Consider the following 19,096-nt stretch of genomic DNA (forward strand, 5'->3'; position numbering starts at 1 on the left):
TTTACAGAAAATTAGAATACTTATTAACAAAATAAAAGCTGTACAATTATAACAAAAGGGTTAGTTTTGCATTTCATATTGTTTATTTTACATATTTGGCCTTCAGTGTATATTTACCAAGTGATTACATCATTTTGATATTCTTAGTCGAAGACTAAAATACACTAATATTACTTAGATATTCAGTAGTTAGTCCAACTCTATAAGCTTAAGTTTCCTATAATTAGAAAAAGCTGATACCACAGGCTTATCTGTATCTTATATTTAATTTTTGGTAAATTAAAAAATTCCATAATAACAAAAAATGTACACTAATGAGAAACTAACACTATAAATTAACATCAATGCACAAATATGTGGTGATAGGGGAGTGTAGCATAGCATAAAGAAACAGTGAGTTTAATTATATATTTCAAATGTCAATTATTATTGCTTATTCCACTAAATTTCGACTAAGGGAGGACATCAGCAATGTTTTTGGAAATCCAGAAAGCTCTAGAAAACTTGGCATTTGTTTGGGAAAGTAGAAGACATAAAATTATTTTGATGCTATGAGCTCTATCACAGTTTTCCTCAGCACATGTCTTTGAAAAACTCCTCATTTCAGTTAAAGTTCATAATATTAAAAGCATTTCTCCATACACCTGAGATGACTGAATAATATTAATATTCTTATTACTTCTTCTTATTTTTTTTCCCCCTCACCTGCGGATATTTTTAGAGAGAGTGGAAGAGAGAGGAAAAGACAGAGAGAAACATGGATGTGAGAGAGACACATCAATTGGTTTCCTCCTGCACCAGCCATGACCAGGGCCCGGGCCAGAGAGGAGTCTGTAACCTAGGTACATGCCCTTGACTGGAATCGAACCCAGGACATCTTCAGTCCGCAGGCCAACGCTCTATCCATTGAGCCGGCTAGGGTGCATATTACTTCTTGATACATTAACTAATTTTTATGTTTTATATTTTGAATGTAATTTAATTAAACTATCCCTAGGTTAAGAAACCCATTAGTGTTCTTATTTTGAAAAATAAGGAGCACATTTACTCAGCAGTTAATATTTCTGCTTATAAAGCCACTAGTTCTTCATCTAATGATGACTCAAATATTCTGTCTAATAGAGTCAATAGGTTTTTAATATTAAAAAGATTTAAAAATGTTTAAGAGTTACTGATGTTTAAGATTTAAGACCATAATGATTCTCAGCATACAAATTAACTTTGGTATCTGTTCTAACATCAATGTTTTCTTAAAAATTATAATCTTTTGAATGATTTAAAGTGGTAGGCAGCATATTACATATAAAAAGTCCAAGCTTAAAATGACACAAATATATAATTAATTTCTCTACAAATATATGTAAATAAAGTTACTTGTGATGAACAAAATAGAAACAGAGGCATGGATGTGGAACAGACTGACAGCAGTCAGAGGGGAGTGGATGGAAGGAACTAGGAGAAGGAATTAGCCAAAGAACATATATGTATGACATATAGACACAGACAACAGTGTGGTGATGGCCAGATGAGTGGAGGTGTGAAAAAAGGGAGATGGGGAATAGGGATATCTGTAATAGTGTCAACAATAAAAATAAAGCTAATAAAGTCATCTGTTTAATACAGATATGTGCAGTAAGAAAGCTATAGGGCTAGTATAAGGCACATGATAAATGTAGTCATGAAAGAAAACAATACTTAATTTAGTAGAATCTATCAACCTAGAAAACCTATGAATATATACTCTTAATTCAGTATACTGAAAAATAGATAAGAGAGAGTGTGTATAAAAGAAAGAGCAACAGATAACAAAATACTATTGTAAGAGTATCAATATCTATTATAGTTTCCATAATTACATAACTATATTTGAAATCATAAGATGAGCTTAATAGTAATTTTGCATTTCTAAGGGGAATATTAAAATAAAAACTTACTTTTTCTTTATGAAATATACATTAAAATATTTGAAAATGTGGGGATATGGTCAAAGTTTTTATTCTGACAGGAAAAAAATTAAATTTGATATGATAAGAAGTACCATTAGTGACATAGAAAGATTTTGTGTATGTTCATGGTTAGAACATTCTAATGTTTCATATAAATGTACATTCTAAAGGCTATATAATTCTACCTTTTGCCTTCCTAGTAATCCTTAAATAGTGTAATATTTAGTTGTTATAACTTTTCATCACCGTCTCTTAGAATCTTCTAGTAATTTAGTTCAGATCTGTATGCACATATAAACAGTATAGTCTACTTAAAGCAAATATAATACATACACAGATGACTCCAAGGAGTTTATAGTCTAGTATTGGAAGCAGACCAATGAAGAAATAACTTCAACAACAAGGCAAATGTTGTAATGAAGTTTTCTGTGGCAGGCACACAGGAAAATCAGAAGTGGGGTCCCTAGATCAATCTAGTATGGTATTTCAGGGAAGACTCCATGGTGGCAAAGTATAAAAAATAACATATAACAAGGTAGATAGATGATGTATACAAAAACAGATAAAACTCATTACTCATGAAAAAATAGTTACAAGAATTATAGGTCAACCTAACTTGAATCATCAGGTGATGAAAGCTCTCCACTAAAAATTCCAGTGAGATTTATTTTTTCAGTCATGTCATTGGTCATGCCTTAGGTGGTGGTCTCCTCATTACCAGCTCTGTCTGGGCTTTTATATTTCTCTCTCAGACCTTCTCCACCAGTGTTCTGCAAGAGAATTAAACCCTGATATCCTGACATTCATTGTATATCATAAGTTAACTTCTCTCTTATACATTTCAAGTGAAACTAGTCATATGACATCCATGGGAAAATTGAGAAATCATTTTCAGTGGGGCTTTATTCTTTTGAAGAATCCTAGTGGAGAGTGGCTGCTTAACCCAAACAATGAATTATTATATTTAAATATCATTAATTCTATGAAGTAGTTAATAGAATTAACTATTCTATTAATATTTATATTTTATCACTATCTTAATATTCATATGTCTACAAATAAGGTTTTTTATTAAATATAAAAGGTATATGTCAAAATATACACAAGGCATAGTGTTTATAATAGTTTCATTTATTGTTGAGGAAGAACTTGTGGAAACCTTAGTAACAGACATTTAGAGACCGTTTGGCCCACAGATGCACTGCATCTAGTTTGCCTACCTTAGTAATAATACTTGATATCAAATTTCAAAGCAAATCATTAGAAAGTTTCCTTAATGCTGCTGTCTCTCAACTAAGCCTAGATATTGGCATGTTAACATCTAGAAAAATATTATCATTTTCTTATTGACATTCCATATTGCAGATGGTCAAATTTTTAGAAATATTGTATTATTTCTCCCTAAAGGCTCAGCAAAGATGTTTTAATATTGAATGAAAATATTTTATGTAAGCAGTTTTACTTTTTGTGAATAGTCTTTTTGGAGAGAAAAATTTGCTCCACCTTAAATTAGACTTTCTCCAATCACTTCTTTCTGATTAATCATTTAAATGCCCAATCTTGTTTATTTTCCTTTTTCACAGCTGATTGTGCTTTTTCTGCATTGTATTCCAGACAAGTAATACTTTAGCCCTGGTGGCTCAGTTGGTTGGAGCATTGTTCTATACAACAAAAGGTTGCAGGTTCGATTCCTGGACAGGCACATATAGGAGGTAACTTATCAATGTTGCGCGCTCTCTCTCTGTCTCTCTGTCTCTCTCTCTCTCCTTTTCCCTCTCTCTAAACATATCCTCAGGGGAGGATTAAAAATAATTATATTCATAATAATCCTATGTATATTGCTATTGCTCTATCATGCTAAGTAAAATGACAAGTGGCCCTAAGGGCATTGAGAAAGACAAACAGACGTACAGTACTCAGAGATAACTAAACAAATAGTTCTCTCTCTCTCTTTTTTTTAATGTACCGGAAAATAAATTAACACCTACCTGTTGTATAAGAGAAAAGTAGCAGGTCTTCATTCATATCTCCTTTTTGTTGATCACGCTTAATGTATGCTTAATTCTGTAGGATTTCAAACTGTTTGTATGCCATCTTTTTATGTGATGTAAAAATATAGCTCATTGTGTGATGAAAATCTAGTTCACATGTTGAGCAGAAAAAACAGGGCCATATAATCACATGTTACCTTTATCAATATGCATTCTTTTCGACTCATGTCCGATGTCATGACCAGCCAAATCTCCCTCTTTGGGCCCAGGGAGTACGTTTGGTGATAAACCCATCAGCATCTGGTTCATGGACAGCCCATTCTGATGAACAGCTGTCAAGCCCAAAACAAAAGAAAACACACCATAATATACAATGGTTAACTTTTGGACACCCGTCCCAAATATATAATGGTTATATATTGGTCTAACTTTAAAATTATAATATATCTATAAGAATATTGTAAGAATTGATAACTATGGTCAACCATGAGGATAAGCAGAAAAATAATAAAAATACAACAAATTTATCTTTATTGTATCATATTCTCTCCCCAGGATAGAAGCTTCCTTTACTCTGCAAGAAATACAGTTTAAACATTAGAATTCTCTTTAACACTATGAAGTTAAAATATAATAAAACAATTCTAGTGGCATCAGAGGGCAAATAGAGTTTTTACCAAGATAAGGCACTGAAATAACTGTGCCTTATTTATACTCTAGTCAATAAAACACAAGGTTTGATAGATAGCAAAGTACTTCTTTAAAAATGGGTTTGAGCTCAAATTCAAAAATTAAGTACCATTTAATTAATATCTATTAAATGGTTAAATTATTTAAAACAATAATTGTTTTCCTGAATTATTAAACTATCACTATTGAAATAGTAGATAGATGATCAAACTCCTTATGATTTTCATAATCCAGTCAACAAATTTCTTAATAAATTACCCATGAAAATCTTGATTTTGCCCAAAAATTTGGAAGAAGAATCATTCCATACAACCTTACTTTCTCTGGAAAATATTTTTAACATATCACAATACTATTTTAGAAATTACCATTTAAAATCACCATAGTAATAATTGTTTCAGGGGAGAATCTTTAATGGGGAATTCTAAAACTAGTAAAGTGAACTTTTTATGAATAGATTAATAACATAGTCTTAAGATATAAGGAGTCACAGGATACTTATTATCTCCAAAAACTTAAACAAAAGAAACCTTACATTAGAGAAATCTGGTGGCCACCATCCTAACCCAGTTATCACAAATATTGGAGAAATATCATATGTCTCCTGAAACAATGCACTAAGGACACACTAGCATGTCTGAATGGCCCCGGCCAAAACTGCATAACTTAAATCATGAGAAAACATAAAAAAATTCCAAACTGAGAGATATTTTACCAAATAAATGACCTGCATGCTCCAAAAATGTCAAGGTATTGAAAGACAAAAAGAATGGGGAACTACTCCAATTAATGAAACCAAAGGAATGAATATGACAAGTAATTGCAACATGTGATCCTGGATTGGTTTTGGGACCAGGAAAAAAAATTCTTATTAAAAACATTAGTGAAGGAAAAAAATATTAGCAGGAAAGTTGGTAAAATTAGAATAACATTTATAGTTCAGAAAATAGTACTATAATAATCTTAAATTCCTGATTTTGATCATTGTTCTATGGTTATGCAAGAGAAATTCCTTGTTTTTAGAAAATAACCAATGAAGTGTTTAAAGTAAAGAAGCTGATATCTATGATAAGGACACTAAGATGGCACTATGCCTTTAATCAGGGTCTCTCCTTCAGAGGGATCAACTGATTGTGTAAACCTGGGGGGTGATGCGTATGTAAGAATTCTTTGTATTATTTTTGAAATTTTCATGTTAGTCTAAAATAAGTTTATAACATGTCAAAATAGACATGCACATAAATGCACATGTATGTATATGTATGCATGTGTATGTCTATATGTGTGCATGTATATATAGTTTTGTGTGCATGTCTCTATATTATTTACATTTGAACAATTGTGATAGTCTACACATGAAAAAAATTATCTTGTTTTCATCAAGAATAAAAAAAAATATTAATAAAAAACATGAATATATAACAAAACTCAATTTTTTCCTATTTGTCCATATTTCCATTTAAGTAGTATGAAAAAACACTTTTCTTTTTTTAGGACAATACCTTTCCAATGACGATATTTTATTAAATTATAAATAAAGCAAAATATTCTTCACTAAATTTCTGGTTTTAGTGTCAGCATAGCATAAAACCATACAGAAAGTATTTTATTTGAAAAATGCTTTCAAGTAGTGGCAGCTGGGGTTTACCAGCTCCAGGAATGGTGGTCTGGGAATGGTTATTAAAAAATAGCTGCAATCATCATTTACAAAATTAGGGAAATATGTTATAGGCAGGCCAAACCCAAGTATTCATATTTAGAACTGTGCCGAGTCATATAATTTTAAAAATAATTTTATTGCATACAAATCAACCTAACATTTAACTTATCCACTTCATTACTATTCATATTGAGGATTTCTGCTGTATGCAAGTATTCCTGTGTAACTTATAATGATACTTTTTTAGGAAATGTTTTTCCTATTGTGGAAATGTTCTCAACAACCATAACTCCAATAAATTTTGTGTGATTAGGTGAAGTTTATACTAAGCATAATTTCTGGAAATAATACCTAATTCTAGGAAGGATACAATAAAGACTGGTTTATCAACAAAAAGAGTCAGTGTTAATATGTTGTTGTTGTTTTTAAAGAAAACAATATATGGTTCTTGTACAGGATCACACTAAACAGTTAATTTAATGACATTTTAACTTTACTCTCAATTTTCTTGGCCATGAGGATCAAGATGAAATATCTGAAAATGTAATCATGAAATAAAATATAAGCCTACTTTTAGAATTTAATAGTAAGAATACATGACAATAATATGCATTATTGACTGTTACTAATTCAAATTCTATAATTCACCAATTTCAAGCCTTTTAATTTATTCATTATTTGAATGACTAAGAGATATTTTTAATTCAATTATTTTGAAATATATTTTTTGTTCCTTTGTGAATATCTTTTTCTTTAGAAGAACGAATCTTAAAAATTAGTGAATTTCAAAAATGTCACGGGTAGGACTGAAAGAAAAGAGAAGAAAGAAGATGAATAATCCATAAGCAGCATACTTAGATGCTAGATATTTGAAGTTGGAGGTGTTTACTTCAGAAACTAATCTAGAAGGTTACTTACTTTCTCTAACTGTTTCATAGCTCAAATCTTTATGTGTGGCATCAAGGAGAGGGAGTTTATATCAGAGCCTGTTAATGTGGTACCATACCTCATGGTATTGCAAACTGGGAAACATAATTTTGAGAGATGGCTATTGCTACAGAGCTTCAGAACATGATACATCTGAGATCTATTTGGAATGAGGGCATTTTGATTAGAAAAGCCAGCTGCACCTAATAAAGTTGAAAACGGTGACAAGTAAAAGTATGAGACCTACGGATTCTGTCGGAAGAGCTCTCAGTCCGTGCAGGGGAGCTGGACACACTGCTGCTGCGATGAGATGATGGGTGACTGCCAGGCCTTCGGCCCTCCTCCAGAGAGGGGGCAGGGGACGGGCTGTCAGGAACACGCTCCTACACCACCATGGGAAGGGAGGGGGAGAAAATAGGTAAATACATTGACCTTTACTTAAGGAATGTTGATTTTTCTCAATAATATTGAAGCATGAAGGAAATAAACACATTTTTTCATCAACATTTAGCTGTATTAAAAGACACCTTTTATCCTGAGCAAAGCCAAAGCAGGGAAACACTAGAAAGAAAATTGTTTCTATAGGTAAATGTCACTGTAGTAATGGTAAATGTCAGTCCCCCCTTTGGATTAAAAGGGAGGCCAAAGAAGAGAACCAGTTTAGAACCTATTAGACATCAAAGGATTAATAGAACAAAGCAGGTTTCAATTCTAGACAATTACTAACTTAAAGAAATCTTTAAAGATGTTCTATTGCTTCAGCAAATGTCTAAGGATCATTTAGCACACAAATTATCAACATGATAGAGAGACCATAATAATAAGACCAGAGGAGTTGTTAATAGCTATTCCATCACAGCACTGCTCTGAACTCACCTGGATGGTCACACTTTAAGGCATCATAGAAATCAGTTATTTAATATTGGAATAATTTTCTTTGATCCTAACAAATCTGAGACTACCTGCTACTCCTAGCTCCAATCCAAACACATTTTAATGTGGTAAGGGAAAATTCATGAAATATATATTAGTTGTGTCCCAGGGTAACTTGACATCACATTTTCTGATACTGTTCTACAGGTTCCTCTCCATATCCCCCCCCTCTGAGCCAGACTAACAAGTAAATACAATGCAGAACTCTCGCCAATAAGCTATTATACATGGAGTTACAGATTAAGAAATAAGGCATTTGTTAAAATTTTCTTTTTTGGACAACAAGATATTTATACCATTAGATATCAACACACATAGACCTTGAAAAAGAACTGTCTTTCAATAAGGAATACAAATTTGAAAGGGTACAAGTAAACTTCTACATGATACGTAATAAATAATAAATCATTCTTAATTGGGGTGTAATGAAGTAAATATTTAAAAAAGAAGAATTTTAAATACTTAAAAGAAAAAGTTCTAAAATGTATTTGTTCTATAGGAGGCCATTGTGAAAATATGAATGGCTAATGTAATATGAAAAACAAAAACTAAATTCAAGGCTTTGAACTACCAGTGAGAAAGAGGGTAATTCATGTTCTTGGTCTCAAAGGTTCCATTAGCCCAGGGTGTTCTGCAATCCTACTTTACATTAAATCACCTGGGAAGTTCTTAAACATGTCTATGCCTGGGCTTTACACACAGAGATTCTGGCTTGGTGAGTGTTACTATTGAACTGTGTCCCCAGAAAAGATTGAATGTGGCTTCACTTAGAAATAGGGTCGTTGCAGATGTAATTGGTTAAAATGATGTCACAGTAAAGTAGGGTGGGCTCTTATTTCAACATGGTTGTGGCCCTTACAAGAAGACATTGTTAAGATATGAGGGGAAAACGTCAGGTGATGATAGAGGTTGAGATTGGAGTTATGCAGCTCCAAGCCAAGGAATGTCCAAGATTGCAGCCACCGCTAGAAGCTATTGGAGAGTCAAGGAAGGGTACTACCTAGAACCTCAGAAGCAGCATGATGCTGCTGACATCTTGATTTCAGATTCTAGACACCAGAAATGCGAGAGTATGCAGTTATGCTGTTTTAAACCACTCATTTTGTGGTACTTCGTTATAGCAACTGTATTACACTGAGTCTGAAGTGGGATCCAGAAATCAGTATTTCTTAGTCTCTTCAGGTGATTTTAATGTTCATCCAAGATTGAGTACCACTTATTTCATAACCTTTTATTTTTTCAGGTCTGGGAACATTGTCAATAAACAGATATGCCGAGACTTAACTTTTGAGGAGCACGACAAACAAATGAAAATAAGAAGAAAAAAATGGCCAAGCTCTTATCCAAAATTCATGCACAGAATGATCTACCATTATATATTTTATGGAATAAACAATAATCTGTGAAGTATGAAACTTCATGAAAAAAGATTTGCAAGACAAAACAATAGTATAACCAAAAATGGAAACAACTATATTCTACTCTCAAAGGTTGCAATGCATATTAGAATCTGTTGTAAAGATAACTTCTTGAACTTTAGAGGCTTTTGGACAGGTCAAAATGTGTGGATTTGTTTCTATAAAGGATAATTAATTAAAACCTCCCAAAGAACATATGTGTTATCAATGTTATGCTATAATACTAGCTCTTTCCCTTAATTTATCAGAGGTTAAGAATTAAATGCTGTATTTTCTTCAAATTGTGAATTTGGCTTGTTATGTAGGTAAATGTGAACATCATACAATGTATTTTTCTATCTACGTCATATAGCATTGCACTTGAAAGACTGAAAATGAGTAAAAGTCAAAGGTGGAACAGGAAATATGGAAAGATGGAGACACATACATATACCCCAAAATGCTAAAAATTTAGAATTAACTTGTTCAAGGAAATTTATGGATTTATAAAAACTATAGTGGAAACTCTTTTATAGTCTGTATTAAGGTATTAAAAAGCTATCCTATCCTAAATAATAAAAGCCTAATATGCAAATCGACTGAACAGCGGAATGATCAGTGGAACGACCAGTCTCATAACTGGTCTCTATGATGCGCACTGACCACCAGGGGGCAGATGCTCAATGCAGGAGCTGCCCCCATCCCACAGGCCCAAGGCCAGCCAAGGTGGGTGCCAGTGGGGGCCCCTGATTTCCCCGCCAGTTGCCCCACTGATTGGCCCTGATTGTCGGCCAGGCCTGGGGACCTTACCCGTGCACAACTTTCATGTGCTGCACCTCTAGTATATAGATAACTGTATACATGACCAGAGATATTCTATAAATAATCTAACCTTGATATCTGGAAATTCTAATAAAGAGGACAACTAAAACTAATACAAAATCATATTAAATATAAACTGTAATTGAAAAAACTAAATAATGTAAAAAGTATATAAAATAAACAAAACTAGAAGACGTAAGTTTGTCTGTTCTTTAAAACTAATTTCTAATACATCTAACTCAACACTTGGATTATATAGAAACACCTGGCATGTATTCAAGAAAGAACATTGCCATACTTTTATATAAACACAATTTTCTGATCCTGGCTGGGTGGCACAGCACAGTTGGTTGGAGTGTTGTCTCATACACCAAAAGGCTGTAGGTTTGATTCCCAGTCAGGGCACATACCTAGGTTGTGGGTTTGATCCTCAGTTGGGAATATATTGGAGGCAATAAATCAAAGTGTCTCACATCAATGTTTCTCTCTCTCCTTTCCTTTCCCTAAACATATCTTCAGGTGAGGATTAAAAAATAAATGAAATAAAATTTAAAAAGTAAAAATAAATTAAATTTTCTAAATTAACTTTCCCATTTTCTTCAATAGGTCACCCACAGAAATGTTTATTCATAAATCCATTTTAATATTTATCTTAATGATTATGTAAGTGATCATAACTGCAGTGTCTCAGGTTTGGCTGAATAGACATAAAGTGCAATCTGGAAATAAATCTATCCCTCTAAAATCATTTTGCAAGTCTGAGTTTCCTGTCCTAATAGATTTCATAGTAGTGCTAATGGAAAACATGAGAAACTGATTTTTTCCTGAGTATTTAGCTCATAAAATACTTAAATGTTTAATGCATAACACTCTAGAAACAATGTTTACACCATTAAAAACAATTATATTTTTTCCACATAAGTATAAAAGTATTTCATTAGCCAATATATTTCATTGTCAAAGTTTACTCTGATAATTCTTTTAATTTATGCATTATTCACTCTCATATTTATACAGACAAAATACTCTAAAGATCACAATAATTAAAAAAATAAACTAGATTAAAATGTTAATGTAAAATACGCTATAAGGCATAATTTTAGGCTTAGAGAATATGTGAAATTGCAATATTTAATTTAGCTTTAGCTTATTTTTCCTTTATATGTTTTATCTATGAACAAAGGATACACAGACAATACTTAATACTTTTGTTACAAGAAAATATTTTAATTTATGCAAATTTTTATTATTTAAAAGCTTAAGTATTCAATTGAAACTTTCTATAAATCGAGATACAACATATTCAGTCATTTCACTTAATGTATAATTTCAATCTTTAGAACATGATGTATGTTCTTTGAAGAATTTCATTAAAGTAAAATCCATTGAGGAAGTATAATTTTAATACATTGTTGTACAATAAATTAATTTATTTCAACAGCTTAATTCTTTTATCATATTTATATGCTTTCCTTTCCTGAGTTTGCTATGAGATGGAGAATAAGGGAGACATTAAAGAATTGCTTAGGAGAGAATCTCAAAATGATTACCAAAACAAAACAGATAATGAGTTTTATTCAGACATAAGAAAGAAGCAGTTCAATGTCTGTAGGGAAACTACGTAAACTGGTAATGTCATTTCATTTGTGTAATAACCTTTAACCTCCAAGATGGGACTGAAGTAGGACAAAGAGGAAGAATATTTAATTTAATACTTCAACACACTGTTTTATAGTCTTGCATCATAAATCCACCAATCAATAAAGCACAATCTTTTGCAACGTTCCATCTTTATAAAACAAGCCACAATAATAAATGAAAATTTAAGAGGAATACTCTCTCACTGTAAGAAAAAAAGAGGTCATACTAATAAACTAATGCTAACGGAATAACAATAAAGGAAAAGCTGCATTTATTGCCTCTGGGTAGAATAAGAAGTATTGGTCTCTAGGATAATTCAGAATCAAAGGTTGAATTCAAAAAGATGTATTATAAAATAAAAAAGTATAAAATGTTCAGTATTATATTCATGTGATTAACTAAACATTTAAAAAATTGCATTGTCTAATTGCCTCCTATTCACCACAAAATGCATTATATCTTATCAGCTTAAAATATTTTCTTAGAGTAAGTCTAAACACAGCTCATTTCCCTAAAGAATTATTTTCACTTAGCTTTACTTTATGTCTTTCACTTTTTAATTATTTTCATTTTCATCTATCAGTTAAAGATTCTGTCACTAAATATGCTATAAATCTGGGGAGGAGATATTTCTATCATTAAATGCTCTCTTGATATAACTCTTAACTTACAAAATTGAAGTTGACCAGCACTTTGCATAACCTAAACTCCTGAACTTTAACACAACTCAGACTTAGGTCAAAAAATATAGACTGGACACTTACTATGCTCCAGTGTCCTAGGTTCTGCCTATGTATAAGTAAACAAAACTGAGAAAATTCCTGTCCCCCATGCAGCATGTATCATAAACTAGAATATGTTCTTAATTAAGTCCAGAATCATACACACTGATTAAGTGTGGCATCCAAATTCCTTGTTCTGGAAAAATAAACAGAGAAGACAAATGGCAGAATTGGGATTCTGGATTTAGGAAAATGTTAAAAGGACTTCTCGATGACATAGTAAATGATGTTAATATACTTGCATCTGGTACAGGCTCAGGCAACCACCATTGAAACTCCATGACTCAGAACTCTAAACTGTTGCTTCAAGAGATATTTACATAGCCCTTTGTATTTGTTTTGATGATGACACTCAAGAAATGCTCAGTTTTGCTCAATGTAAAAATGGTAGGACCCATAAGTATAATCTTAACCAACTTAATTTTATTCTCCTATTATCTCTTCAAACTTATTCAACGGTGGTAAGAGACAATATTTTCCACAGGCCACCTCAAAATTTCTCAGATTACTATTTGGCAATATGATGATTACGGTTACTTTACCCAGTAACATACAGTTTTGACTCAAATTATAATTCATCGCTATGTAATAATAAACACTAGCATCTTAATTAAAAGAAGACTTTTTCCTTTACAACACTGAAGGAAGGGAGCATAGAGGGTGGAAAGCAAGGAGGACAAGGTAAGTTCTGACTTGGCCAATGCTGCCATTATTTGGCATCACTCTCTCTGGGCACAGCTAATGTTTGAAGCCAACTTTTTATCTAGTGAAGGCACTGTGCTTGTTCTTAGAGGCCACCACCAATAAATCAAATTGGAGTCTAAGTTCCTCTGCCCCTGAATTTTCTACATAGTGATAACTGGATGCTTGATTCAAGTGGATTTGGGGGCAAGACTATTTAATGATGGTTTCCATCAGAAGCACATCATGTCTGCTTAATTGCATTTTATGATGCCAGCCACCACCGATGGTCATGGGCTAGACTCACCACTTCATTAGGACTTGCAATTTGGTTATACTCTTAATATGTCATTCCTTACTCACTTATTTGTTAGAAGATATACACCAACAGAAATTTCCCTAGAAAATTATTTGGTGATCCTGAGATACAGTTTATATGGGAAATGCTTGACTCCACCACCCTCTATGTAAACATTTATCTGTCCTTTAAAAGAATCAATTCCCTACAATTCTCCAAAGGTGAACAAGGAGTTTACATTTTAGTACTGTTACAAGCTCATGGATTTAAATGTATGAGATCTGTTTGAGTACAGAGATGTACGGTATCCTTAGTGGTGGTTGTGTTTTAATACTTCCTTTTCCTTGCTATTGTCCTTTTTCCATATTTAATATCAATACTCAAACATTAAAATAAAACACATTAACTATTTTTCTATATCTAAGTATAAATTATATGAAATCTATTTTCATGAGAGAAACAGTTATGTCTAAAAGTAATGCACATATCTAGAGTTATTTATGGTTTCCCCAAAATAAACTCTTCTGTATCTAAGAAAAACATGAGACATGTGACATTGCTCTAATATTTTAATCTACTTGGGAAATCAGGTCACTCTGGTTCTAGCTTTTATAATCGTTAAACATTTTAAACTTCATGCACGTAAAGCCCTATTTACTAATGTAGCATCTTAAGGACCTGCTTTGAAGGAAAGTATTAGAGAATGAAAAATTTATTCTTTGTATTGTTTACTAGTTTTTTTCAAAGTTTAATTCTTTAAATGAGAATGGCATAAAGTTTTATGTTTCTCTCACACACAATACTAGCTAACGCGCGCACACACACACACACACACACACACACACACACACCAGGTCACCAAAGAAAATTAACAAATTTAAATCACATTTCCTAGTCTTAGAAAACCTTATAATGTGGTGTAAATATATGTTTATTCAATAATGCAGAATAAAAAATCTTCCTCCAGAATCCATGTTTTAAACCCCTAAAATATACTGTCTTTCTTTTTTTAAATTTTCAATTATTTTTCCACAAGAATCTTTTTTTGAAGTCCTTTTGATATCATTGTGAATTTATTAAATAAAAAGTGAAAAAATATTGATTCATTCTGGGGGATTTGGGGTTACTTGATGAATTATACCCAAAGAGAATCAATTAGTAGAACATTTCATCCTATTAGGAATTCTCCAATGACAAGAAGAATTGATTTCTTGATTTATACTGTTTATTTTCCTCAGTGATTTAAGGCAATACAAGTAATACATCCTTTTATAATGTGGAAATGATACAAAGATCATATAAATAGATAATATGATAATTTAGAGTTTTAATATTTAAAGTATCTAAAAAAAACCTAAATCAATGGACTGGAAAAGAAACAATATGAATAAATGCAAATTCTTAATACAAGTAAAAGATGTAGAATTGGCCTAGAATTTCATGTCAGAAAGGCATGACATTTACTGAGTCACAAATTCAACTAGCAAAACAGTTTTATGAATTATGATTACATTTATATGCTCTGATCCAAATTGAGGTTTATGCCAGTACTCGTGTCTCTCTACTGTCCAGTTCACTTCTAGAATTTCAACAATGTTATATGGGAAGGGTTGGGGAGGAGGTGGGTAATTTTTTTTTTAATGGTCAACCAAAAAGCTTGATGAGAAATGGTCAGAAAAAAAACAGATTATTTGGTCTAGAGGAAAGAAACACTACAGATGACTTATACAGTGAGATGTTTAGAACACAGGAGAATTCATAGATATTTTCCTTCCAAAAAATATAACAAAGTTAAGTTAGAAACTATGGAGATGAAAATTTTAATTTGATTCAGGAATACCTCCCTCATTCTTATATTTGCTAAAGATATAAGAGGTCTTCTACAAAGGCTCAGTTATATAAAAATGGATAAGGAGGATACAGGAGTTATTTATCCACCATGGGGGAAGCTCAATTATATAACATCTAATATTCCAAGCTTATGTCTTCATGTTCCATGAATGTTAAGTAATAAAGATATATGGGTCTCACAGATACATAATAGACTACTACAGAGCTTATAATAATTTAATGTATTCTTATAGATAGTGACTACTAGCTGTTTAAATTAGAATTAATATTTTCTAAACAGTATATGTTCATTTCCTCCTTAGAATTATTTCACAAAAATATTTCCTGTAGTCCAAAACAATCAGCCAGAGAAAGTTTAAATTTAATATTTGGTAAACTTCATGATGAAAGTTTACTTTGAAAAGCAAATAACAATGTTATAGAGGCACTGTGTTCATCTGAATAATTTTGTTTTGTTCAGTACTTTCAATTTCTTTCTTTTTTTCCATTGCCAAATCCTATGGCTGGATAGTGTTTGAGAGATAAGTTTAAGCTGCCACAACCTAAGACTCACATGGGTTTGAGTTCACCAGAGCTCTAATGCAAGGATGACAGCTAGTAAGTGGCAGAGCCATAATTTAATACTCTGGTCTTCTGAAAACAAATCACTATTTTCCACATATTAAGATTCATAACACCACAAACACACACATGCATGATGCATGCATGCACACACACAACCAGACATATAAGCACACACAAAATTTAAACATATCATTTAATGTCCTATGTTTCTCCTTTAATAGATATAGTAGAGAACTTGAAATTAGCCTAGCCTGCCTAAATCTTGTACCCCTGGTTCTAATTACTACAAGTTATTTTTTTTTCATAATCTACTCACTATCATTTAACTTTCTGAAGTTAGAATTACTGTGGAATAGAAAAACAGATTAAGAGACAGTGGCTTAAGATGATGTTTGGTGTCAGCCAAAACAATCCTGTGAGAAACAATTACCTTAATAACAGATGTCTCCACTCTGGATGGGGGACTCTGAACTTGCGCTGCTGCCGCCATATTTGCAATGGTGCTGAGATGGTTCATCTGGCTCATTGCCATGGTGACAGATGCTGGAGGTAGGCTGACAGGAATTAGAGGGTGGGGCATCATCATAAAAGGAAGTTCCAGTCCTATAAAAAATACACATATGTCATCATTGCTCTGGTCAAATAAAACTATGAAACATGGCATATACCAGTTATTAAAATGGTTAAAAACATACATCGTTGAAAATTGAACCATTCAATAATGTCCTAATAATGACAGTCCAATGAGAAATATTGGTCCTCTTTGTATGCAACAAAACCCACTTGTCACTCAGGGATATTAGGCTTACAGCTAACTAGTTTGATGCCATGTTTTATCACATCACCACTCTTCATGTGTGTAGTACAAATGGTCAATTCTTTGCCAAATTATTCTTCTGACCAGCCTAATTCTTGCTTAAAATACTAGGGTTTCCTTTAGTTTTCTAACATATATGTTTCTATTATGTCCTATATTTTTTTCTTTGCAACTACCATTTTTAGTGCTAAAAAATGCCATCATACCAGTTGGCGATGACCAACCGGAAGGCTCTGCGCCCGTGGCCTGCAGGGGTGGGTAACAGAAGCCTGAGATCCCTGGCGTGGGGAAGAGTACAGTGTCTCCTTACCCAGAGAACCATCATTTCTGCCTGTGGGGAATGAATATAAATTATTTGGATACAATATTATTCCAAATCTTCTAATGACTAACTTGAAACGAGGTCTTAAAAAGAATATTCCATTTTGAAGATTGGCTAAGTGATTTCTTAGGAAATAAGCTAATTCCCCCTAAACCCTGTTTTCTTTCTGTTTTTCTAGTTCTTAGATAATTTCTCAATTAAAAAAAAATTCTACAGCAGTTAGGCTATTTGCAGAGTCTAATCCTGTTCAATTAATGATCTTAATATAAAATGGGCTCTATTTTTTTAAATATATATTTTATTGATTTTTTACAGAGAGGAAGAGAGAGGGATAGAGAGTTAGAAACATCGATGAGAGAGAAACATCGATCAGCTGCCTCTTGCACACCCCCTACTGGGGATGTGCCCGCAACCAAGGTACATGCCCTTGACCGGAAATCGAACCTGAGACCCTTGAGTCCGCAGGCCGACGCTCTATCCACTGAGCCAAACCGGTTTTGGCAAAATGGGCTCTATTATATGCCTAAAGAATTCATTACTTCCTTGATATGAAGCACACTGATACTTATAGAATGCAAAGGCATCCTTGTAAACAATATCTTAGTTTCCATTCAGAGTTAAAGTTCCTCACTTAATTCCACAGCAAATCCTAAACACGGAACCATTAAATGCCCAGCCTTGTTAGACATAGTGGAGAGAACTCAAAAGACTGTTTTACAAAAGAAAATAATGTCAAAGCAATAAATTAAATATATTTGAATTAATAGATACATCATTTGTTTTCAACTTCAGAGAAATAAAAGTTTATGACTGTGTTAATATCAGTGCCAAAGTCAAAACACTACATTCAAGGGCTCGCATTTCAGTATTGGTGGCCACGTCATTTAAATTTTGATGTCACCAAATTAAATTATTTTAACACTAATTTATTGCTTAACTGAATCTGTCGAATATATGAACTACCCACTTAAAAATGTTTTGTAATATCCCTGTCAGCTTATGAGATTTCCTTTCTTAAAAAAAAGATACCATATTTTTATGTAATATGCTTAGAAACTGCAAAGTTGGTAAAGCTCCAATTTAAATGCTTTAGCTCTATTAAAAGCTTCATTGTAAAATCTCTACGACACAGTTTTTAATGAAGAATACTTAGTTACTGCCATGATTTTTTTCCATTTACTTCATGAAGACAGTTAAGGTTCAATATAAATTCAAACTCATTAGCTCAATACTGTCTGGATCTTAGAGTAAATTGCTCAGAAGTGGATAATGAAAACTCAATTCAAATTCTTCAGCAATCAAACAAAGCAATTTTATTAAACAATGAAAAGAATCAATTAAATGTATATCATTATTATCTTTATTATTTTATAAGAAACCATGACAGCTTTTGGCATAAAAATAAGTTTATAGCTTCTTACAAAAATGACTCATATAAAAGAATTCTTCCAGTTTACTCTTATTCTGTGATGTAAATGTTTACTTTTATATTCACAAATTTATTTACCTTATTTCTCTACTCATGACTTATTTGATATTTATATCAAGGTCCTAGTCAAATGTGCACAATCTATAAATATGTGAATTTTTAAAATATATGATGTCAGGAGAATATTCAGTGACAAAACATTTAAACATTTCCACATTATATTGCCATTATGAAAGCATATGCAAATTTTTTTCATTGCATGAAGAAATGATGTTTTTATGTTATCAATTAATACAAGAAATGGGGTATACTCACTATTTGGATATAGAAGCAATACTGCAATAG

General features: G+C 32.3%; 1 protein-coding gene across 1 annotated transcript in view; it reads right to left on the reverse strand.

Moving 5' to 3' along the window:
- Positions 1–19,096, reverse strand: part of DACH1 (dachshund family transcription factor 1) — a 432,819-nt gene that overhangs the window by 114,523 nt on the left and 299,200 nt on the right. The window contains exons 4-6 of the mRNA XM_008144064.3: positions 16,614–16,786; positions 7,462–7,597; positions 4,135–4,269 (exon numbers count right to left, since the gene is read on the reverse strand). Coding sequence (XP_008142286.2) covers positions 4,135–4,269; positions 7,462–7,597; positions 16,614–16,786 — 444 coding nt within the window. The remainder of the gene's footprint in view (positions 1–4,134; positions 4,270–7,461; positions 7,598–16,613; positions 16,787–19,096) is intronic.

This window comes from Eptesicus fuscus, chromosome 8, assembly GCF_027574615.1.
Source record: "Eptesicus fuscus isolate TK198812 chromosome 8, DD_ASM_mEF_20220401, whole genome shotgun sequence".
NCBI lineage: Eukaryota > Metazoa > Chordata > Mammalia > Chiroptera > Vespertilionidae > Eptesicus > Eptesicus fuscus.